At 37.2% G+C, this 26,533-nt stretch overlaps 1 protein-coding gene across 1 annotated transcript; it reads left to right on the plus strand.

Annotated features, from left to right (window-relative positions):
* Window positions 1–577: 577 nt before the first annotated feature.
* LOC126911793 (uncharacterized) lies at window positions 578–25,922 on the plus strand. Its single transcript, XM_050700648.1, has 12 exons — window positions 578–795; window positions 3,973–4,233; window positions 4,877–4,991; window positions 5,881–6,002; window positions 6,487–6,611; window positions 9,212–9,321; window positions 9,424–9,457; window positions 9,948–10,081; window positions 11,057–11,202; window positions 12,337–12,459; window positions 13,783–16,272; window positions 21,491–25,922. The coding sequence occupies exons 2-11, from the start codon at window positions 4,165–4,167 to the stop codon at window positions 14,029–14,031; spliced, it is 1,227 nt and encodes a 408-aa protein (XP_050556605.1). The 5' UTR covers window positions 578–795; window positions 3,973–4,164; the 3' UTR covers window positions 14,032–16,272; window positions 21,491–25,922.
* The last annotated feature ends 611 nt before the right edge of the window (window positions 25,923–26,533 follow it).

Genomic DNA, 26,533 nt, shown 5'->3' on the forward strand with positions numbered 1-26,533 from the left:
TGAAATAATTTTTTATTAAGTTTATTTTGTAGTATGAAAGTTATTAATTTGAAATACTTTATTGTTATTTATTAATTTATAGTTCATAAGTGTTTTAAACTAATATGAGGTGATGCTGGCTCATATAATAGTTAATTTATTTCCGAAAGATGTCTGATATTCTGGTTGTAATGGATCGTATTTATCATTTTTAACAGCAGCGTTCAAAATAAATAAATCGGTTACAACTGGAGGGATTTAAATAAAAATCATCTTAAATTAATTAAGTTCTTGATCTTAAGGACTTTATTATTCACATTTATTTACTTTGGTTTAACGAGAAAAAATACTTTCACCTTACAATAACAACTAATGCCATAAAATCTACATCCACAAAAATATACTGGCTAGAAAGAGAAAGCCATAAAATAATTTGAACGACGAACTGACTCGTCATTTTGACAACTCTTTTGGCTCAGCTAAATTTACAAGAGTATGATTGTCTAGTAGAAAGGTAATATTATCATTATTTACACTTATTTTACAGAAAATATCGCACGCGAATTTGTAAAAAAAACGCCGGTCGGTATTTTACAACGAAGTCAGCCGTGAATCGTCCACGTTGGAGCGCGCATACTTCAGAGCGGTCGCCATTTGCGCCACGAATACTGGCTGATGATCTTGTGTGTGAAATTGTGATATTGGAGGTTATAGTGCTTATTTTAAAGTTATTTGTGCATCTGTTTCGTAGCAAACTAATTTTGAGGACTGTAAACTTATATAAAACGCTGTAGGCACAATAAGTGCGTCAAATGAGTGAGTATCTTTGATTTAGATTACGTAGCAAGACCACGCACACGTGCAATCCAATATTTTCCGATTTGAAATGCATTTACACGGTATCAAAGTTAGATTTGTAATCATATTTGTTCACGATAATGGTGTTACGGAATTCCTACATAAAATCGATTATAACGAAAGTCGGTCAATTAATTATTTTGGTTTGTAGGTTGATCTATTTTTGGCCCCTCATATGCACTATTGTTCACTTTTAATTTTCTTATTTACATCTGCGCGGAATTATCGTGTTGTGTGATGTAAATAGCGTACGTGGAAAGTTCCGCTTTAAAGTAGAAAGTTGAATATTTTAAATAATCAGGACACCTTTCATTTGTTGACATTAAATTTCATAATATTATCGCCAACTTACGTTTGCAAGTACGAAATCTTTGCAGCAAAACATCTAGCATAGATACGACATATTGTTTTTATAACTTTTTAATTGTACTGCATGCTGGATATGGTGTATTATTATTCAGCCAGTTCATGACCCTTTTTCCTCAACACACATTATCACTGGAGCATGATTCTGAATGATAATGAGAGAAGAAATGAATTAAATTAAATTTAGCCTCGAAAACTAAATTACTGTAAAACTTTTATTCATTCATTTTTTGCATTCATATAAAATAAAACCTCTTTCACTCAACTCTTACTTTATGGTACCTATCTAATATTCAAATTTAGAATTGCGTTTTTCACTTTTTCGGCGGGAAATCTGGAATTAATCTAATAAAATTGTTGTTTTGTTTTATTTATATTTTATCTAATCATAAGTTTTGCTAATTTAATGTTAAGGGCTTTCCCACTTCTGTATCATTGACCTCCATTATCATATAATATTGTTGATATCAATGTAGGTTGCTATAATAATATAGTAATCCTAAGATAAACCGTCTACTATTTATCAACATTACTTGGTTAGTCTAATGCTACTGGATATTAAACAAAATTATTATGAATTTGTTTAAACTTTTCTTTAAATAGGGTACATAATTAGGCTCTCTATTTGTTTAGGTTATATTTATGGTGTTTGTCTTCTAATTAAAGTTATTTAATGGGACAAACATATTTAAACTTAATTATTTTATTGTTATGCCACAAACATAGTTTTGTTTCACTAACTCAAAATTCTTTCTATCCTTTAAAAAAGAAAAATGTTGCCATACACTAGGATTTCCTCCTGTATTGTGGGTGCGTTTACAAACATACAAGTTTACATACACATGACACTCAGATTCGGAACAACAATTTGTGGATCACACCAAGAGTTGCTCCGTGTGTGAAAAACTTGCAACATATTGAGCGGCAGCCGTCCTGCCCTGCCGTCTTATCAGCAATTAATTATAAGGAATTGAGAATGAAATTACCAATTCAACTCAATAAGCATGGTTCATTATATTCCTTGTCTATCTGATTAGGACATTTGCTCAGTAGTAGGATTTACTATTTTTTTTAATTTAATTTATTTAAATTAGATGTAAATTTTTGATAGCTACAGTTAGTGTTGCCAACCATACTGTTTATACCGTACCTTTGGGACGGTTCGGCTAAATACTAGCTAGATGCACTAGAAAACATTGAAAGACATGCCAAGAAGCTCATCAATGATGATGCGCTTGCAACTGGGTGTCTTCAAAGCCCGCGTGAATAGGTTGCTTATGGGCAGACGTGCTCCATCATAGGCCGTATCAACACTTACCATCTGGCGAGATAGCGGCCAAACATAGACCCATCAAATGTAAAATAAAAACAGTATTACATATACTGTCTTTTACTTATTGTTCGATAAAAATGAAGTATGTATACAAAATGCTGCTTTTTAGTATCAAGTCAGAAGAACGTAAAGTTTGAATTGTTTTTCAGTAATTAATGCAAAGTGGTGGGAAGACAGAAATAGAGCTTCAATTAATTGAATAAGTTCCTTATTTATTTTAATACCAAATTTCATCAAAACCTGGGGGCCTACTCCGGTTCTCGAATCCGAAGTTTCGTTTAATTCTCGACCATAGGTTTTATTGATTTACTTATAGAATTACTTGAAATAACGTTTTATTTTTAATTTCATATCAAAACCTATTTATTTATCTTCATTTTATTCGTTCATTTTTGTTCACAAAAGTTCGCAATAAATGGAATTGTAGTATGCAATCTGCGAAGTTTCGGACGAAACTTCGTTTTTCGTTGAATTAGAGTAGGCCCTTGTTCAGTAGTTTCAGTGTAATTGATGGACAAAATCCAAAGAAACAGACAGAAAATAAGATAAGAGTGATACGAAATCACTCTATGGTAGTGACATCTGGTGGCCATTAAAACATCATCTCTTATTGCCACTGTCCAGTATTACATTGTTGCAATAAAGATTTTGTTATTTCTACTAGTTTAATTGAATGATTACACTCATCCTGATCCCTGGGCTTACTCTTGTCATATAGGACTGATCTTGATATAAAAATGCATTCACGTAACAACACGTTATCAATGGGTTTTTGACTGCACGGTTGGTGGTTGCCGCTCAATGTGTAGCGGGATCGTTACCCGTGGTTACATAAACAATTTATAACAATATTTGCCAATATATGAATATACAATAGTCTAAATAGTTTTTTTTTAATTTTACATATTCCCTCAAAATAGTCTAATAAGGAATTCTGATCGCCTATTATCTATTTAGATTTAGATTTTAGCCATGATCGTCCCACTGCAGGGCAAAGGTGCCCTACCCTCCAACCACTCGTCTCTATTTAAGTAAATTTTAAAAGATTTTGATAAATTCCATTAATAATAATACTTTCTTAACGCGGGCCTTTCCCAAAAAAACATCAAAATTTCGCTCGCCTTTGCTTTCGCATGATCAGTTGGTTAGCAGCCAAGCGCCCGCGCCCGCGTTATAGGTAGACTAATAGGCATTTTGTAACTTACGCGCACGTGTTAATGAAATTTTATATCTCACGATAGTTATTATACAAAAATTTACTTCAACAACTTCACACCTTTTATCTCCGAAGGGGTAGGCACATTACGGCACTACGGCATTTGTGTTAAACGTCCCATGTAAAAGGGGGTGAGCATATTTGTAATAGGGTGTGAGCCTATTAAAAAAAATTAACAAAACACCCAAATTAATGTACAATTATTTCCTTTCTATTCCAGTTGCCGAGATCACCAGAAATGAAGATAGTTACCGCTTCAACAGACGGACTGATTAACTCTAATTGTTTACAAGGAACATATACCCATACACTATAAGTTGATCCCCATTAGTCTTTAACTTAACGCTTTAAGTTTTTGTTTTTTTAATTAGTAAACTAAGTTAAGTGTTACATAGTACCTATATATATAAATATGAAAATACCGGAGACTTCGGCTAACGTTGGGGCTTATTATGGCAACGAGGAGAATGGTCACTGGCAGGTAATTATTTTTTGTTTATATAAGTTGTATTGTTTTCACATATATATACAATAGATAAAAGATATATATTTTTTAAAAGAGTAACGATGGAGTATCTTTCTCGTTCTTCTCCATTCGAAGCTACACTTTGGAAGGAGAACTAGCTTCACTGATAGATAAACTGACGGATAATTCAATTTGACTTTAATAAACCATTCGAAAATAATAGGGATGATGACGGGGTACGACAATTAAAAATCTATTTAGTCCGTCAGTTAGGTAATGCAAAAATATTAGACACGTATTTTTTATTTTTGTCAAATAAGAAAACGATACTTCGATCGAATAAAAGATAAAACGAATCAAAAAAGTTTAGGAGTGGTAACAAATACGTCATTTCTACCTATAAAATGTGTAACGTCACTTCTAAGTAAGTGACGTTACGCGATATTTCAAATCGATATAATTATCTTCGAAAGTATTTGTTTCCGTAAGAAAATAAAAATACGTGTCTTGTATTTTAAAATAATCTACAAGACGGACATTAAAATCAAAATCAGTCATCTGCCCTATTCTTTCGCCGATATATAAACCATTGCAAACTAATAACACTTAATTTGTTTACATATATCAATTATACCTACCCCCCGCACCCCTCTTGCAGCCAAACGGCGTGATCATAGACAGCGGAGTGGGCGGCGGCGTGGTCGGCAGCGGGGACGCCGGCATCCATCGCCCCCCCGTCTACCCCGTACACATACCAAGAGCACATATGCCTGGTGAGTTATACAATATTTTTTTCTTCTTCCTCTAATAATAGGAAGGCAATCAGGGAATGGAACAATCTGCCGGCTTCTATCTTTCCTGAGAAATACAACCCGGGTCTTTTCAAGGTCAGAGTGAATAGGTACTTTCTAAGTCTGTGTGCTCCATCCTCGGCCACATCTTCGCTTCGCCGTCCTGGCAGTAAGCGGGGTGGTGGCCAAACGCAGACTTTTCAACGGTAAAAAAATATCTGCTGATTTATTTCGTTGCGGGATCCAAGACAGTCATTCATGTCCCTGGGACGTTGGACTTCAGTGTTCCGGTGTTTGCATGGTTGTATCTACTGTAGATACTACGGACCTATCTATTTCAACGAACGAACGAAAGAAAAAACTTCGCATATTGCATACTACAATTCTATTTATTGCGAACTTTCGTGAACTAAAATGAACGAATGAAATGAAGATAAATAAATAGGTTTTGATATGAAATTAAAAATAAAACGTTATTTCAAGTAATTCTATTAGTAAATCAATAAAACCTACGGCCGAAGATTAAACGAAACTTCGGATTCGAGAACCGGAGTAGGCCCCCTGGTGTACAGGAGTTGCAGCGGTATGGGACAAAATATTGTTAATTGCATTGTATTTATACTATTGTTTATGACATCTAACTGTGTTAATATTGCAAATGTGGTGCATGTCTATAATTGGCATAAGCACATGATCTTGTGTCTTCATCTTGTCTTTCTTTAATGTTGGTGTTTATTCTGCTGACGTGCCTTATAATAATAAATAAATAAAAAATAAATGGGAGGTTGTACCGGGCTTGTCCCATTGAAAAAATAAACATATCTTTATTTTAGCTATCTTTTTTTATATTTTTTTCTCTATTTTCTCCCAGGCTACGTGATGGCGGGCGCATACTACCCCCCCGCCGCGTACCCGCCCGTGCCGGCCCAGCCGCAGCCGGACGACTTCGCAGACTACATGTGGATGGAAAACGAAGAGGAGTTCGATAAACAGGTAATTGAGAGTGAGATAGAGAGTGAGACAGAGTGAGAGATTGAAATAGGGAGTGGGAAAGTGGAGAGAGTGAAATAGGGAGTGGGAAAGTCGAGAGAGTGAGAGAGTGTGTGAGAAAGTGAGATAGAGAGTGAGTTAGAAAGTGAGATAGAGAGTCTGATAGAGAGTGAGTGAGAGAGTGAGTGAGAGAGTGAGAGTGATATAGAGATAGAGAATGGGAGAGTGGAGAGTGAGATAAAGAGTGTGATAGAGTGGGTGAGAGAATGAGTGAGAGAGTGAGAGAGATAGAGAGTGAAAGAGTGAGATAGATACGTGAGAGTGAGAGTTAACAGCTACGATTATGGTTATATATTTTTGACATTGAATAATTTTTGAGATGTTATTGGATTGAAATTGTATTGATGTTGAGATTGGTTTCAAGACTCACCGCTCAGTTTCCAGCCATAATATAATATAATATATTAATATGAATGGTTCCCCGCAGGTGATGCAGCAGCTCGAGGAGGAGGCGCTGATGGAACAGTGCATAGAGGCCATGTTGGAGGACGAACAGAGGGAGAGGCACAACCGACCCACCGCCAACGGACACAACCACCCGCACTACCCTACGTGAGTCTATATACAGTCTAGGTCATTTTCATAGCCCTTAGCATTTTAAAGGATCTTGTGTCGTGTGAGGGCCACTGATACCCCGGGCGAAAATATTGTGCAGTATTGCACCAATCATAAGCGTAAGTACCGTGTCAACGATATCGTTAGAGTCGCTCCTCGAACACAAACCCTCATAAATCCATCTAAAAATATTTCAATAAAAAATATGCATACGCACAGAGCGTAGAGTACAGTTCTGAGGGTTTGCACCAGGGAAGACAAGAGACTCCAACTTCAGACCTTGGCGCCCCCCAGAATTTGTCGCCCTGGGCCATCGCCCCATCAAGTCAAGTGATCCGACTGTTCGTCTACCGGCTTATACCATAAAAAAATGTAAAGTTGGTAAAATACTGCATGACGTTAAGTCCGCCTTTATAGTTTATTTCCTACTAGCGACCCGCCCCAGCGCCGCATGGGTGCAATGGTGATATATTATGCATGTATTATACATATAAACCTTCCTCTTGAATCACTTATGTCCGAATACTCAAAAGCTCTCAAAACTAGTTCCTACCAATTCTTTATAAAATGACAAATGTAGCACGATATTTAAGTACAACTTAAAATTGAGTAGCTTTTGAGCGTCTGTCTATTAAAAAGACCGCAACAAAATCCGTTCCGGAGTTTTAAAGATTTAAGCGTACAAAGGGACATAGGGACAGAGAAAGCGACTTTGTTTTATACTATGTAGTGATTTTGTGTATATTAAAGTATTACACACTCAACGTCACGCCTTTTATCCCCGAAGGGGTAGGCAGAGGTGCACATTACAGCACATAATGTCACTGTATAATGTACACCTACTTTTCACCATTTATGTTATAAGTCCCATTTAATAGGGGTGAGCCTATTGCCATATACTGGACACAAATCCAGGCTCCGTGCTGCTACTGAGATAGTTTTGAAAAGCCGAAAAAAGCCCAGTAATACTTTGCCCGATCTGGGTATAGAACCCGAGACCATTCGGCCAACGAGGCAGTTTTCTTTATTTATTACCATTATTAGTGCGTTCAATCAAACAAACTCTTCAGCATTATAATATTAGGCTAGAAGGTGGCTCAATATGGCTTTGAAATCTAGAAACCCTGGTCCCAGTGGGAACATGGTATGCCGATCCTTGTGATGGAACCCTATTATAGGGGATGCGGAAGGTTTCTCCGACCAGGTTATTGTCGAATAAGCTATACTAGACTAAGCTAGGCTTTTCTTCAATAACCTGGTTTAAGGCTTAAGTCATCCTGTCTCCTGCATTAAATTCATCGAGGGAAGTGGAAACTATCGTTTTCTTTTCTTCTCCTCTAATAACACCTTCTGATTTGTTTCGTTCGGGATCCAAGACAGTCATTCATGTCCCTATGACGCGCCGGACTACTCCCTAAACGAATATATGAATGATAATTTTTTCTTAGTATAACAGTGTTATTTAGTTATTTCATTATAAGTACATATATTGCATTTTCTGTTTTGTTGTGTACGTAAGTAGCTATTGTATCGATTCAATTTTGTTTTTTTTTTTTTTCAATTTGTGCCATATTGTGTAAGTAAAAACTGCTAAAATAGTATTATTAAATTATTGCTTTATTAATGATTAATGCCTAAGATTTGAATTTGATAGTCTTAATTGATGATACCAATGTTATAAATTTTAATATACTTTTTTATGGAAATTTGCCTATAAATGTTGTAATTACAATTTTGATACTATTTAAACAATGTTACCAATTAATATGTAAGTAGATTAAGTACTTTTGCGGTGCCCAATAGGGCCCATAGTTGGAACATATTACTATAAAACTGTCGACCAAATTGTACACTATGGATGCATTAAAGTGATTTGATTTGATTTGGTCTTCAGTGTTCCGGTGTTTTCATGGTTGTATCTACTGTAGATCCTGGTGCACAGGAGTTGCAGCGGTATAGGAGGTTGTGGCGGGCTTGTCCCAAAAAAAAGCATTATAATATTAGTATAGATTTATCATTTTGTTGACATATATCTCGATTATTTTATTTTTCTTTTGACATAATTTGTCAACATTGTATTTTTATTACCGTACGTATTTTATAAAGCATGCAAGAATTTTGTGAAACTTTTATGGGTCTTGGAACCTGAAATAAATGAATTTATTATTATTAACTAAAATTATATTTTTAAACATTACTTATAAAAATAAAAAACAAAATAACATTTAAAAATATAAAAATAGGAGCCGACCAATAGCGGGAGCATGGTCCAAACTACCGGTGGTTAGGGCTCCATAGACAGAAACCGTGCTGTTTCAAGGAGAACTGCCTTCTGCATCAGGCCCTTGATCCATACGCCTAACGCCAGCCTCCTAAGATGGTTGTCAATGCTGTTGGGTATTAAACCGTTGGCCGACACGACTATCGGCACAATGATAGCCGAATCCACATTCCACATGTCGACAACCTCGTGAGCCAAGTCAAGATATTTTATTTGTTTATCTTTTTCAGCTTTCACGAGGTTCTCGTCATGAGGGATGGTATATATTATTTGTTTATTATTTGTGTATATTAAAGTATTAATATTATGTTTGCAGCACGAGTAACGGCGCGCCGTCCCTGTCGCTGGAGGAGACGGTGTCGCGGTCGACGCTGAACCCCCTCGCCGCCGAGTTCGTGCCCACGAGACCGCTGCCCACCGCCACAGGTACATATTATATAATTCTATTAAATAAAATTGTTTTAAATATAATTTAGAGTGTCGTTGGTGGATATACATACACATAATTTCATATAACTTCATATCCAGGCTCGATATTTCGTGCATGTGAAATTGTATGTTTGTAAACGCACCCACGACACAGGAGAAAATCCAAATGTAACGTAAAAAAATTAAAAACAAAAAATAAAAATTCACATCAAAACGGATGTTGACTATTCAAATTCCGCACATTTATTAAAATTAAATGTACAAATATACATACTTTTCTTTCAATTTTGTTTAAAGTACTAACTTATGTCGTCATCATATTTTTGCGTCAAATAGCATACTTATTATAACTTTCGTGTGACATACTAAATTAATTATCATGGTATATTTTGTGTATAAATAAAGTCTAAGATTACTTAAATAATTGTTTTTAATCACGATAGTACAATAAGCCGGTTAGCGGTTTGTAGCGGAATGACAAGTCATAAAATTATCGAGTACACGACAGTATACGAGTCTCCTAAAATAATTAGCAAGCATGGATTGCTTGCCGTATGTCGAATCTTCCTTCGACGTGAGGCGTTAAATCGTAATATAACTAACTCTTCTCTCCCCTATTTCAGAAGAAAAACAAGCCCCCACACAAGAAGCGTCCCCCGGCGCCCCCGTACAGTCGGAGCCCCCCACTGCCACAGAGGCGTCCCCCGCGCCACCCCCACCGACACTACAGACGATGTAACACATGATAACACAGAAGGTAAGCTGAGGGCTTAGTTAGAACTAGCAAACCTGGCGAACTCCGCTTCGCCACCAATGATTTTCCCTGTTTTCCTGCTATTCTATTAAATTTAGATTTGATTTAAACTGCTATAAACCTCACGGAGCTCGAGACCTTTCCAACGAATGCAAAATCGTGGAATTCGGTTGGTACGTTCTGGAGTTATAGCGTCAGGACGGAATATCAGACTTATTTTTATATAATAGATTTAATGATTTTATTGTAACTTTCGTGAGACATACTAAATTAATTATTATGTTATCGGCTTACTCACGTAACTGTTTGTCGAGGAACTCGACTAGTTTCAAGCCATGCTAGAGGCTCATATTCATGAGCAGTATTCCGCGACACACGACGCGGCGATTGTCGCGCTGCTAAAGCCAATAACATAATAATTAAGAATTTAATGTTTAAAGAAATTGAAATGAGAGATCTGATTGGTTGGTGTGAATAAACCAATCAATCATATTCATTGGTACAGATAGCTTAGCACTGTTGAAAATGGACTCAGCTAAACTGTTTTTTTTTTTTTTTTTTAAACGTTGCCCCACACTAGGATTTTCTTCTGTGTCGTGTGTGCGTTTACAAACATACAAGTTCACATACACATGACACCCAGACCCGAAACAACAATTTGTGGATCACACATAGAATTGCTCCGTGCGGGAATCGAACCCGCTACCCGTTGTGCGGCAGCCAGTTGCCCAGCCACCGCACCAACCGTGCAGTTTTTATATGGAAAGATCTGTGTTGTGGATGCGTGCTCTGGACGCGTACTATAGATGGCTTCCCTACTATCGATACATCGCATACTTGAGCTGCGTATCTTCCTCGCACAGCTACATAGCTTATTATCAGTGGAAACGGTCACATAGTTTTACATCTTCATAGCTTAGCAACATACCATTTTTCTGGTGGAAAAAGCACCCTTCTTATTCTTCTCCCCCCCCACAGAATCACAACAGCCACAGAAGGAAACGCCAGAAGTCAGCGCAACAGAATCCATAGACAAGACGCAAGAAAAGCGACCCAAAGACAAGAAGGATTCTAAATCCAAAGTAGATTTAAAGAAGACGGTCAAACCGGAAGTCAAGAGTAAGGTTGGTATTCACGGTTCTTATCCCCGAAGGGGTAGACAGAGGTGCACATTACGGCACGTAATGCCGCTATACAATGTACAATTCACTCATCCAATAGATTTTAAACTTTATTACAAAGTTATTAAGTTCAAAACCGTTATTTTGCCAACATTTTTTATGCAATTTTTTGCCTTTATACAACGTCACGGCTTTTATTCCCGAAGGGGTAGGCAGAGGTGCACATTACGGCACGTAATGCCGCTATACAATGTACACCCACTTTTCACCATTTGTGTTATAAGTCCCATGTAATAGGGGGTGAGCCTATTGCCATATACTGGGCTTGCCGAGTAGCGAAGCTGCTGGCAGAAGCTAGTATTATGTAAGTGTCGGCCAGTGAGCGACAGAGATATTGAAAGAGATGGCTCTTTCATAACAAACTCATATACAATGTGATAGGGTTGGGACTTCTAACCCGTTAAGGCTGAGTACTACATCTAATTTTATCGACAAAAAAAATAATATGGGGGTTGAACCCCTAATTGAAAATATTGAAAAATAGTGAGTTTTTCGGTAAAAATAATTCACAAATGATTTTTTTTCTCACCAAAACATTATCAAACATATGAAAAAAGTAATGAATTAGTTAGCCAAGGTTATTAGCTACCGTTTGTCGTTTTTTTTTGTTTCTACGACGCATACAACCTTTGATATCAAAAAAAGTAAAAAAAAATTAAAATAGCCATAACTTTTCCGGGAGGGGATTCGACCCCCGACTTTTGTCGATAAAATTAGATGTAGTACTCAGCCTTAACGGGTTAGAAGTCTGACCCCTATCACATTGTATAGACTTATTGTATGAAAGAAATACTCATAATCAATAATTTATAATTTACATATGACTGCTCCGTTGGTCGAGTGGTCGCAAGTGTGACTGCTCAAGGGGCCTCGATTCCTGGGTTGGGCAAAGTAAAACTGGGCTTATTCTGTTTTTTGAAAATTTCCCCTTCGGGAAAAAAGGCGTGATGTTCCAAAAAAATCAATAATTTCTACTCACTATCGTAATCTTCAAACACAACACTACCTCCCATTAAAGCCGTGGCAGATACTTTAATTTTTAAGCTCCTTATATTTATGTATTCTGTGTATTTGCAGGTGCAAAGTAAACCACAGGCGGCCAAGTCGGAGACGAAGGTCGCGCCCAAGAAGAAGGAGGTGAAGAGCGTCAAGAGCGAGATCAAAGTGGACGAGAAGAGTGAAGACAGCAGTGATGTTAAGGTAACTACATTATTATGTGGCGACACTCTGACTAGTGACAAGTGACAGATGACAGAAGTCGCACATAGACTATCGACTAGCAAATCAACGGATGACGTCACAAATATCCTGCATCGCACATATGAAGTTTACATGCGAATTAAGACGGATAGAAAATCCCAACGAACAACAGTTGGGCAGAAAGCCCGCCAGGCATGATCACCTCGCCTGGTCGGAGGATACTGCTTTTCTTAGGGAACTTTACTCGCTGTTCCCTAAAATTATATTAATAACTAGCTACTTCCGCGCGGTTTCACCCGCTCTGCTCGGCTCCTATTGGCCATAGCGTGATGTTTTATAGCCTATAACCTTCCTCGATAAATGCGCTATCCAACACAAAAAGAATTATTCAATTCGGACCAGTAGTTCCGGAGATTAGCGCGTTCAAACAAACAAACAAACAAACAAACTCTTCAGCTTTATAATATTAGTATAGATTATCCTACTAGTCAAATTCAATACTTTTATCGAAATGTTAAAAACGTTACTTTTCTATGAATTTTGTATGATATTGCAAATTATGAGGTCATAATTTTTTTGCGTTAAATAGCATACTTGTTACGCAAAAAATAGCAAGAAAAATTAAATAAATAAGTATATCGTCAAATGAATGAATGAAAATACGATTATTTTGGGATATTTTATTATATTGAAATATCAAAATAATTTATTTTTGACCTAGGAAACTACCCAATTATAATTAACACTTTATACGCCGTGGCGGTCACCGGTGACCGACGTTAGCGGAGGCTTTGCCTTCAACAGTTTTCTATTGGCAGTCAAAGACTTAATTAACAAACCCGGCGAACTCCGTTTCGCCACCATTGATTTTCCCTGTTTTCCTGTTTTTATCTTGATATTTTCCTGGATTTCTTTTTTTTGCCATAAACCTCACGGAGCCTGAAACCTTTCCAACGAATGCAAAACCGTGGAAATCGGTTCGTGCGTTCTGGAATTATAGCGTCAGGAAGGAAAACCCGCTTTATTTTTTTATTATAGATTAGTGACCATTCAAAGCTACAAGTTAGTTCCCAACCGGTGGTTCGGAGAAGACGAAATATTATGGTCTGCGAAAAAAAAACTGCCCCGTTGGTTGAGACTGCCGGAGAAGGGGTCTCGGGTTCGATTCCCAGGTCAGGCTTGTAGATGACTAATTTTTATTTTAATGTCTGTCTCTATGTAAATCATGAATAGTAAAATATTAAACACGTATTTTTTATTTTCTTATTCATGTAACTCTATTCGCAGTGTTTAAAATTCTTATTTAATCCTTTTTTTCCATAGCAACCCCAACCAGCACCCTTAGAAGAAGCGCAAGCGACATCTGGCTTCAAACCAATAAACTACGCGGCCGCCGCGAAAGCGAACAAACCCAAGAAACCACCGACAACCGCAACCGCAACCGCAGCAACCACGCCCGCAGAGAAACCACTACCCAAGGTAGAGAAACCAAAAGCAACCGAGAAAGTCGAGAAAAAGGAGAAACCCAAAACGGAAAAAGTTAATGTTCAAAGAAAAAATTCGACTAAGTAAAAATTACATAAAAAAAGGTGAGTTTTTTTTTATACTGAAAAAAAAAACAACCTTTTTCGGTTAAAAAATTTATTGCCTGTGTACAAATTTCTATCTGGCAACACTGTTTGAGGCAATGGTATTTTGCATACAGCCTTGTACAGCCTATTGTATAGTTTGAAGTTTGAAAAATAGTTGTGATATTTCCATTTTTTGAAGTAAATTTGCATTTTTTTTTCTTTTTTTTTTGGAAATGATATAAAATGGTTATATAAAAAAAAATTTAAATATTAACACAAAAAAAAAATTAATTAAAATTTAAATGGTATAGTGTAAAAAATAATGTATGGTAACCACATTATGTGAATAATTAGTTTTTAAAAAACATATTTAGTAGACATTTTAGATTTTAAAGAATTTTTCTTTAATATTTGAGACTCTGCATAGCAGTCATAAATGAAAGGCAACTTGAAATGATCTGAAATGAAATATTCTTCCATAAACTGCCGTACTCAGAGACATTTAATGATTACTTAAACTATTCCTTAGTAACGACTTTGTATCGAAAACAGTTGCTAAGGACTGGGTTAAGTAACCATTAAATGACTCTGAGTACGGCGGTAAGCCCCTGTTTCACTACTCACTTATTTGACAGATAGTGCATACAAATTATCTTCTCAATTCTAATCTATCTGATACATAGCGGCTATCCAGATATTGGGAAACAGGGCCTTACTAAAACAAATATCTTCAAATAGGATTAAAATTACATTACTTTCAACACAACACAAAATAAAATTAGATTACTTTGACTTTGAAAGCATCTGTCAGTCATACGTCAAAATAATTTTTAACCTGTGGCAGATTGCACTTTGACAGCATCTGTCAAATCATACGTGAAAATAATTTTTAACCTGTGGCAGATTGCACTTTGACAGCATCTGTCAAATCATACGTGAAAATAATTTTTAATTTGTGGCTCAATCCGTTTGACGGATTAAACTCCTGTTTCCCCGAATTGCACCGAACATTTTCCAAATTTGTTACTTTGAACAAAACGTCGTAGTTGGCCAAATACGTCTCACAAACTCAAAGTCAAAGCATTTATTTCAATTAATCCTAAATGGGCACTTTTGAAACGTCAAATTGAATTGTCCGTCAGTCAGTCTGTCTGTCAGTGAAGCTAGACGCTCGTTCCAAAGTGTTGCTTCGAATGGAGAAGAACAAGCAAGAAACTCCATCGTTACTCTTTTAAAAAAATGTTCTTTACATTATCTCTGATACACACACTAGAGATGTGAATGCCATTAAAAAATAAAAATCCGTTTGACGTGTCTTATGACTCTGTTACACGTCACAAAGAATCTATATAGGGTCTCAAATGTAAAAAAAAAACAAATTATGAAGCCTATAACAAAGGCTGTCCAATTTAGTTTTTAGTTAAAATTCGTCTTGTATATTGAAAATAATTGAAAAAAAAAAACATGTATATGAAAAAAAAAATTAAAAACTGATTGCTGAAAACCTGAAAAACGTTATAATGTATCGGCTTAGGCCCCTGTTACGTATAGGTGTAAAAAAAATATTAAGAAAACTATCTTCAAATTCGAATTATCTTCGAAATCCAACCAGTAGTTTCGGAGATTAGCGCATTCTAATAGACAAACAAACAAACTCTTTGCTAGTATAGACTAGCTTTTGCCCACGGCTGCTCACGCGTTGAAATCGAAATGTTATACATATAAACCTTCCCCTTAAATCACTCTTATCTATAGAAGAAAATCGCATCAAAATCCGTTGCGTAGTTTTAAAGATTTAAGCATACATAGTAACAGACAGCGGAAAGCGTCCTTATGATTTATAAATGATGTTTATTTATGCAAATAGGTTACAATGTAACTCTTTTACATGTCAATCTCTTAAATAATAACTAGATGAGGCCGGTTTTTTTTTATATTATGTAGTATAATGATTCAGTTTTTCAGTAATCAGTATAATTAAAAATATTTCGTTCTTATACGGTACCTGTAGAAATTAAAATTTAGGATTAAAAAATTTCCCTAGAAATTATTATATAGTTCACAAATAATTCATTTTTCAGTAATTTTGGCGTTATATTCGATTTATTTTCGTATCTTTGTCGGTTAAAGTGATAAGGTGTCGACATGAGCTAATGGTAACATGTAAACAGTGACTCGTGTAGTGTAGAGATTGTCCAGTCAACTGATGGTAGCGTGGACTGTCCAGGCGATACGTACTTAGGTATCGTCATGACAATTTCTCTATTATTATTTTTTTAACTCGACAAAGATACAAAATAATTTCGAAAAGAGCGATTTTTAGGTAAAAATAAACAAGAAATAAAATCTCTTAGGTTATTTTAATATAATATGGTAAATGATAAATAGGATGAAATGATAAAATAAATAAATTTAGCGTTGGTGTGTTATAAATATGGAAATTTATTTTTGCAACGTGATAGTCAGATAGGGACCGGTTCGTCTACCCCAAAAGGCCGGCAACGCACTTGTAACGCCTCTGGTGTTTCAAGTGTCCATGGGCGGCGGCGATTGCTTACCATCAGGTGATCCGTCTGCTCGCTTGCCGCCCTATACTATAAAAAAATTAGCTCATTTTAATTTTCTAAAAATCACGGTTTACTCACGTACATTAATGGAGAAAAGCTCTACTAGTTTCGAGTCACAGAGGGACTCTTCATCATGAGCGGCGTGCGCAGATAACGGCGACGTCGCGCAGTTAGTAACTAGTAGAGCTTTTCTCCATTAATGTACCAGTGAGTAAACCGTGTTTTTTAGTTAATTTAGTATGTCTCACGATAGTTATTATAAAATAAAAATACATTATAGTCGTGCGCGCAGGTCGCGCAACCAATAAAATGTATACAGTTTTATAAACGTACGACAGACGTTGTCCTGTCAAAATTAAAAATTAATTAAAAATACATTGTCCAGCAGACAAAATTGTGAATCTAAACCATTCTCAGATCCCCTTGAACACACACAAAAATATTCATCAAAATCGGTCCAGTCGTTTAAGAGAAGTTCAGTGACATACACACTTACAGAAGAATTATATATATAAAGATATCTCTCCTACCTATCCCCTTTTTGTTCCATATTTATAACACACCAATGGCATTACAAAAAGAAAAATTTTTCGTGAAAAAAATACAAATTTCAAATCGTCATTAAAAAATATGGTATTTACTTACATTGAAAAAAAAACATACTTTTTTCTTTTTTTTTTTTAGTTTTTATTCTAGGAACGTTTGACAGGAATTTTTACTTTTAATCTAGGTTTCTATTTTAGATTTTTGGTCGTCGATTTTTTAGTACTAGATTTTTGAAAACTTAGCCAGCTAACGCCCAAATTCTCAAATGCTACTCAATTTTAAGTTGTACTTAAATATCGTGCTATCTCTGTCATTTTATAAAGAATTGATAGGGACAGAACTACATTTGAGAGCGTCTTAAAATTGAGTAGCGTTTGAGTATTCGGACATAAGGTATGCAGATAAAAAATAAAGATAGATTCAGTACAAAGACAGTAGCTTTTGTTATACTAAATTGTATGCTTTGTAACGAAGCCTAATATTATTACTGGGTTTTTTTCGTAAAAATTTCTCAGTAGTAGCATGGAGTCTGGCATTGTGTCCAGTATATGGCAATAGGCTTACCCTCTATTACATGGGACTTATAACACAAATGGTGAAGAGTGGGTGTACATTGTATAGCGGCATTACGTGCCGTAATGTGCACCTCTGCCTGCCTCATCGGGGATAAGGCATGACCTTCTAGGCCACTCGCACGAAGCGCTTCAAGCTTCCTTGTGCGAACTGCTAGGGAGTGGAATTCTCTGCCGGAGTCTGTGTTTCCTGATGGGTATAACCTGGGTGTCTTCAAAGCCCGAGTGAATAGGTTGCTTATGGGCAGACGTGCTCCATCGTAGGCCGCATCATCACTTACCATCAGGCGAGATGGTGGCCAAACGTCGACCCATCAAATATAAAAGAAAGTCATATCTTTTGTAACTCAGTCGGCTTCACACCACCAATAGTTACTGTCTCTGTGCTGAATCTATCTTTATTTTCTTACCTATGTACTGAATTACTTGGTAGAACTAGGCAAAGATTGTTAAAAAAAACTAATTTTCTATTGGAAAACCTGGTATTAAGAAATCGATGATTTTAAAAAGTATTTGTATGACAATTTGATTTAATACTTTATCTTTCTATGGTGTTTATACATACTAGCGACCCACCCCAGCTTCGCATGGGTGCAATGGTGATATATTACGCATGTAATATACATATAAACCTTCCTTTCGAATCACTCTATCTATTAAACGCTACTCAATTTTAAGACGCTCTCAAATGTAGTTCTGTCACTATCAATTCTTTATAAAATGACAGAGATAGCACGATATTGAAGTACAACTTAAAATTGAGTAGCATTTCAGTATTCGGGCGTTTCTTTAGGAATTATTTGATCAAATTGTCATGCAATTACACCAATCTAAACTTCAGTCTTATTATTAAAGCATTAGGAACTATTATTAAATGACATTTTTTGAAATGTAAACTCGAAATTATAGTTTTTATTCAAAATAATCTATACGAAATGTGTTAGTTATACTAAATGACCCAAAAAACACGGCAAGCTAAATAAAAACCGTTTAAAACTGTTCGAGTATGCTCGATCGATTTCGAACTAAACCCGGGGCTTATAAATATAAGCTGTATATGCGAAATGAACCGTAATTTTAACATACTTTACTATTTTAGTAGTATTTTTTAAACGAATTCATATTACATTATGTAATGTATTAAAAATTATTATATTTACGAGACATTTCGCTTTTTCTCGTAAATGGGGGTAGGCAGAGAAACATCACATCACATCAACAGCCTATAAGTGGCCACTGCTGACCAAAAGGCCTCTTCTCACACGGAGAAGGTTTGAGCTTTCATCACCATGCTTGCTCAATGCGGGTTGGCGATTTCAAACTTTTAAATCAGAAATTATAAGCCCAGGTTTCCTTCACCGATTGTCAGTGGTGTCTAAATAATCTTAGAAAGTACATATAACTTGGAAAACCCTAAACATAAATAAACATGGTAAATATGCCGTCTCAAGTTCTAATGATAGTGTTAGTGACCATGTCAGTTTAGAAACTTATTGCAAAAAAGACCTCTTTCACCTCCTTTTTTTGAAGTCGGTTAATATACTAAAACCTGCTTATAAGTGTAACAAACACTATTCTGAAAACCGCATCAAAATCGGTTCATCCAATCGCGAGATAAACGCAGACTAACATACATACCTAATCTTCCCAATCCCCGATTCCCCAACAACCCTTAATTTCCTAACCCCTAAAAGGCCGGCAACGCACTTGTAATGCCTCTGGTGTTTCAAGTGTCCATGGACGGCGGCGATTGCTTACCATCAGGTGATCCGTCTGCTCGTTTACCGGCTTATACCGTAAAAAATATTCATACATCAACCTTCTTTTGAAGTTGGTTTTAATAAATTGTTAGTGAAAGTCAAACTTGAGTTTACATTTCAAATTAATATACTTTACCTGTTATTTGTTTTTAAAATTATTATTAAAATATGTACGCGATATGTCCCATATAGGTTTTTAAACTATATAGGGTGACAGGTAATTAGTGAACGATATTTAAACACGTGATTGTACTCGTGATTACACACAACTTTCCCGGAGAAACTATTTTTGTATACTCATTAGTTTTATTTTTATCACAATATCAAAACATTTCGCGCATGCGTGCTTTCGCATGATCAGCTGTTAGCAGCGAGGCGCCCGCGATATCGGAAGACTAGTAACTAGGTAGGTATTTTGGAACTTTACGCGCGTGTACTAATGAAATTTTGTTGTTTTATTATTGTGATAAAAATAAAACTAATGAGTATACAAAAAAGTTTCTTCGGGAAAGTTGTTTGTAATCATGAGTACAATCACGTGTTTAAATATCGTTCACTAATTACCAGTCACCCTATATACTTAGATATGTTAAATAATACCGAATTAATTTTCTTTTTTTAGTCAGTTAGAAATTGTCCTGATTGTACTTTTTAATTGTTGATTGATAATCAACTCTATTTACTATAAGGATTAGGTTGCTAATTGCGTGTATCGGAATGTTTTTTGTGTGTGTGAAAGGAATTTTGATTGTATTACCTTGTTTATAAGGCGGAGATTCGTATAACGAATCTGTTTAGTTCAAGCAATTTTGAACTATAAAGAAAGATGTGTAAGTGGGATTTTTGAGTGATTCGTTTTTGGGTTGGTATTTTTGAGGAGGAGTCATAAGTTTTACGGTTTTAAAAACATAGGAAATGTCTATGTGTGAAGTCCCATACATTGTTTGTATGCGATTCAGGGCGATTTTCCACCAGAGATGTGCTATGCTACGTTGCTGTGGATGCGTTTGGTTTCCACCAATCATATTCATTGGTACACTAGTAGCACTGGTGGGAACGGACTTAGCTAAGCTATGTTTTTTATATGGAAAGATGCGTGCTATGGATGGCTTTCCTACTATCGATACATTGCATACTCGAGCTGCGCTTCCTCGCACAGCTACATAGCTTAGTATCAGTGGAAACGGTCACATAGTTTCACAGCTTAGCTATTACATCTTCGTAGCATAGCTACATAGCACATCTCTGGTGGAAAAGCACTCTCATACATAAGTCATTAAAAAAAACAATCCGAATAATTTCTAACTGATATTTTTAAGTTTTGAATTTGACATAAATTACTACTACCCTTTCCATTTAAGGTAAGCGTCCACAGGCCCGCATCGCACGCATTCCGTATGACGTCATCAGTACGCATCGCATGTATGCATTGCCGATGATGCGGTCCGTACGATGCGGATCAGTGGACGCAGTTGTATGAGTTTCTATACAAGACAAACTAAAATCCGTTGCGTGCCAAGCGTACGATGCGGGCCTGTGGACGCGTACCTTTAGTCGGAACCCTATTACTATTAATTATTATTTTAATAGTTAATCATTTTAATTATTTAGCTAAGTTTTCGTTTCGGTTTTACCGCGATGGTCTTAGTATTTGGGTTAGAATTTCCTCCTGTGCCGTGGGTGCGTTTACAAACATACAAGTTTACATACACATGACACCCAGACCCGAAACAACAATTTGTGATTTGCTCCTTAAGTGCAGATGTCATAAAAATTAATACAGAATTTTAAACCCAGTGAGTTATAAGATATTTTCCCAAAAACTAAAGACTATCGCATTAAATTAAAGAAAATATACATTGGAGCATGAAAAAGCCATAAATTGAAATGTTTTTGAAATAATTAATTTAATAAGACATAAATTGTTAATCATAAAATTTTAAGCGATTTGTCAATTTTTGAGTGAGTGGTTGTAGTTTTGAAAATATCGGTCTGTCCAGGCGATACGTACTTAGGTATCGTCATGAGCTAATGGTAACATGTAAACAGTGACTCGTGTAGTGTAGAGATTGTCCAGTCAACTGACAGTAGCGTGGACTGTCCTTACAATTTTTTATAACTTTTCGCTCAAAAAACATAAAAGTTTAAAACAAATCGATAATTTTCAAGACTACAGTTCATCACAGCTCTTGTTCTGCTCATCCCCTCGTATTTTATATATATAGCGTGAATATATTTAAAACCGGAGCTAATTAAAACATTTAGTAGTTGGTAGTTACATAGAGGATAAAATTCAATAGTTTAGCATGTGTTGTGTCTTACACGAAAGCTAAAATTCTTCTGACAATAAAATGTAATGACAAATAATGTAAAATTTTCTCATCATTGACAACCTAGTCAAATTCAAAACGTTCAATTCTTCTCCCGTGTCACAACGCAGCCTGCCAGTGTGTGTCAACATCTAGCCTGCCAGGTGCATGTGATGAAACCTCATTGCTACAGTCTCCCCTCTAACCTGAGCGAACGTCCCCGCGATCAGGTTAGTTCTTGCGTGGTCTACCCCTCCTACGTTTCTTTCAGCCGACGTGAGGAGGCGACTGGCGTACTCTATAGGTCGCTCGTCGGTCCCCTCCCCCTGGAGTAATGCCGCTCCTAAAGCTTAACTGCTACTGTCAGTTCTGAGTACGAAAGGTTTCGGCTACGCTATGGCCGTAAGACTTACAAAACTTGCAACGAACGTGCTTATCGCGTTTCGAATTTTCATTCGAGTTACTAGTGACTTTCGAGTCCGTAGTAACGTCGGAACTAGTGGTAGTGGTAGACTCGATCTTATTGTTATGGTGATCGCGTAAAACTTGCGAGCAGGAAACGTTAGATTTTGCCGTATTGCCGCAAAAATTTTCGGTATTTAATGATAGTTCGGAGATCGCGTCTTCGATGACCCTTACCTTCTCTACAAAATTATGTATGTCACCAATATCACTACGCTGTAACCGCTTACGTACTCGACGGTGTAACAAACCATAAATTATATCTATTTGCATAGGCAAAGGTACTTCGTATGGTAATTTTACAATTAGAGACCTAAATCTACACACAAACACTTCTGCACGTTTGTCTTTTTGTTCCTAGCTGAACATTTCACGTGATATCTTGTATGCCGGCTTCGGCGTCTGACAGTGATGAGAAGTCGAATTCTTGGCTGTCACTAAACGGGTCTGTGTACGGGTAGTGCACGAGGACACAGTTGAAGTCCATCGAGGCTCCGCACCCGCCCAACAACTTCCGAATCTTAGTCTCGGAGTCAACATGGAGCGAAGTCGGAGCACGGCGTCCTTCCAGGTGGCGACGTTGTTGCGGGCGCCGCGCCACCACACGGTGGCATCGCCCTCTAACAGCATCGGGAGTCCCCGCAGCGCGTGATCGTCACTCACGTCCGCACAGCACACTCCTTGTATACCTGGACCGCGTCGATGAAGGCTTCTAGTACCTCCGGTTTTTGAGAAGTACCGGTGAACCTCGTGGTACACTTTGCGAAGTTCCAGGACGAACTCATCTTGAGAAGTCCGGTGAACCCCGCGGTACACTTGGTGAAGTTCCAGGACGAACTCTTCTTGAGAAGTCCGGTGAACCCCGCGGTACACTTGGCGAAGTTCCAGGACGAACTCTTCTTGAGGAGTTACCGGTGAACCTCGCGGTACACTTGGCGAAGTTCCAGGACGAACTCTTCTTGAGAAGTCCGGTGAACCCCGCGGTACACTTGGCGAAGTTCCAGGACGAACTCTTCTTGAGAAGTCCGGTGAACCCCGCGGTACACTTGGCGAAGTTCCAGGACGAACTCTTCTTGAGAAGTCCGGTGAACCCCGCGGTACACTTGGCGAAGTTCCAGGACGAACTCTTCTTGAGGAGTTACCGGTGAACCTCGCGGTACACTTGGCGAAGTTCCAGGACGAACTCTTCTTGAGAAGTCCGGTGAACCCCGCGGTACACTTGGCGAAGTTCCAGGACGAACTCTTCTTGAGAAGTCCGGTGAACCCCGCGGTACACTTGGCGAAGTTCCAGGACGAACTCGTAGTGATGTTCAGCGACGGTGACGATGGTGACTGCCATGAGGCGCCGGCGTTTCGACCGCGTTTCGTCGGCGCAACGACCGCAGCGTCTCTATTGGGCACCTAGTCGTATCCGCCTGCATTATGCCGGCACGGTCAGACGAGGCGCTGTGACAAGTTCGGGGGCCCGTACAGGACTCTGCTCCGTAGCTTCGTCGTCTGCCGTCGTCTGCCTCCGTAGCCTAGTTCGGGGCATGGTCGGCCCCACGTTGGGCGCCAATTTAGCATGTGTTGTGTCTTACACGAAAGCTAAAATTCTTCTGACAATAAAATGTAATGACAAATAATGTAAAATTTTCTCATCATTGACAACCTAGTCAAATTCAAAACGTTCAATTCTTCTCCCGTGTCACAACGCAGCCTGCCAGTGTGTGTCAACATCTAGCCTGCCAGGTGCATGTGATGAAACCTCATTGCTACAATAGTTATATTATACATAATTATGTGAAATGAGCGAAAATCAAACGAAATTCAACTCTATTGCCCGAATACTCAAACGCTACTCAATTTTAAGACGCTCTCAAATGTAGTTCTGTCACTATCAATTCTTTATAAAATGACAGAGATAGCACGATATTTAAGTACAACTTAAAATTGAGTAGCATTTGAGTATTCGAGCGTATGTCCGTTTACCAACCATCTTCTAACTAAGAGCCTCTTAGCGTGAGAAAGCTCAACTCTAGGTTGATAAAAACCAAATAGTTGTTAAGTGTCACCTATAGTATCTTAGGGGTTACTTAAAATTGTAAAAGAGTTGGTGTATACGGTCATGGTTGCATTGAATGGTTACTTAACCCAGTCCTTAGCAATTGTTGTCGGAACAAAATCGTTACTAAGGAATAGTTTAAGTAATCATTAAATGTCTCTGAGTACGGCAGAAAGTTGAATTCTGACGCTATGATGCAAGTGTTTCGCTCGTTTCATTATCATTATGACTCTGTTATATATATTTTTATTTGCAATTGTGTGTGTATATATTTTAGTAAATAAATATCTTTTCATGTAAGTGACTTTTGAAACTCTTAGAATCTATGAAAAGAGTAAAAAGAGAGAGTGAGACATATATAAAATCGCGGTTTACTCACCCTTTGACCGCCACGCTAATAAAGAAATAAAAAATGCTCCCTACGCCACGCTACAAATTCTATCTTAAATACAAACAACTAGAAATCTGTTATGTATTGTAAAATATGTAGTTATATTTTTGTCGCCATTTGCCGACGAAAGCGTCGTGAGCACGTTCTGATTTGTCGAGTACAGCCGACCGTAGCGGTCAAAGGGTTAATAGAGAAAAGCTCTACTAGTTTCGAGTCACAGACGCGTGATAAAGAGTCCTGTTATCTCTCTTTATATGTAAAAAAACAATTGCTGTTCGTTAGTCTCGCTAAAACTCGAGAACGGATGGACCGATTTGGCAAATTTTTGGCCTTGAAATTGCTTGTAGGTTTTAAAAGGTGAGAAAGATATGTTTGAGGCGGTACGAATAAGCTAGTTCCTTATGAATGTCACAAATTTCTTTGTTCCTGTGTTTCCTGATGGGTATAACCTGGGTATCTTCAAAGCCCGAGTGAATAGGTTGCTTATGGGCAGACGTGCTCCATCGTAGGCCGCATTATCACTTACCATCAGGCGAGATAGCGGCCAAACGTCGACCCATCAATTGTAAAAAAAAAATTCAAGTTATCTCTCCCCACTATTAATTGTTGTTTCACTGCCAACCCCCCCTTTATGATAATGTAGTTTCACGCTTCAAGTAATCCGTAAGTGCCTAATGTTTTCGAAAATAATAAGCTCCATTATTAATAATTATTATTGTTTAAAAATAATAGCATAATCGTATCGTTAAGTACTATTCGTTTTATTATTAATAATGTTCTTTAAATGTCTTAATCGCTTACGGGAATCCCGCAGGCGATTAAAGGAATCCCGCAAGCGATTAATAGAATCCCGCAGGCGATTATATGGATTCTGTTTTTTTGTTTTTAACTTGAAAGTTTTTATTTATTTTCCATTATTAAATTGTAATTCCCATGTGTTTTTTTTGGTATTATTTTTAGTAATAAATAATTAAATAAATGATTTTGTGAACGGTGGGATACATGATTGTTTTAATTAATGGTTGTTGGGATAATTGTGTATCCCACGTACGGTTGATGGTGACATTATTAATAATAATAAATAATAGTTGAGAATTGTAAATTGATTGTAAATTTTGACATAATTATAGTGTAATCTTGTTATAGTTGGATGCTAGAGTTATTGACGTTATCAGAATAATTATAAAATACAAATAAAAATGTTTAGTGAAATAAAATATAAAAGGTAATGTGAAAATCTATATTGTTGTTTTCTTGGTCCTTTAGTAATAGTAGCTCGATAAGATGTCCCTGGTTCGAGTCCCGGGCCGGGCAAAGTATTGCTGGGCTTTTTTTGTCGCAAAATTTCTCAGTAGTAGCATGAAGTCTGGAATTGTGCCCAGTATAAATATGGCAATAGGCTTACTGACTTATGTTACATGTTAACACAAATGGTGAAAAGTGGGTGTACATTGTATAGCGGCATTACGTGAAACTTGCTACGGCGCACTAGCTGTAGATGGGTGCTACATCGTAGTCGTAAGTAAACATGAAAGTTGCTACGCTGTAGAGCAGCGGATGTGAGAGAGGCTACGCCGTTGTAGGTAGAAAGTTGCTAAGCCGTAGGAGAAAATGGATACGCCGTAGTAGCGGAAAGCATTTGAGTGTCTACGCCGTAGTAAATAGAAAGTTGCTACGCCGTAGGAGTAAATGGTTACGCCGTAGATCTGGGCATGTGAGTGTCTACGCCGTAGTAAATAGAAAGTTGCTACGCCGTAGAGCAGAGCATGTGAGAGGCTACGCCGTAGTAGATAGAAAGTTGCTACGCCGTAGTAGAAAATGGCTACGCCGTAGAGCAGAGTATTTTAGAGAG

This window comes from Spodoptera frugiperda, chromosome 19 (genome assembly GCF_023101765.2).
Source record: "Spodoptera frugiperda isolate SF20-4 chromosome 19, AGI-APGP_CSIRO_Sfru_2.0, whole genome shotgun sequence".
NCBI lineage: Eukaryota > Metazoa > Arthropoda > Insecta > Lepidoptera > Noctuidae > Spodoptera > Spodoptera frugiperda.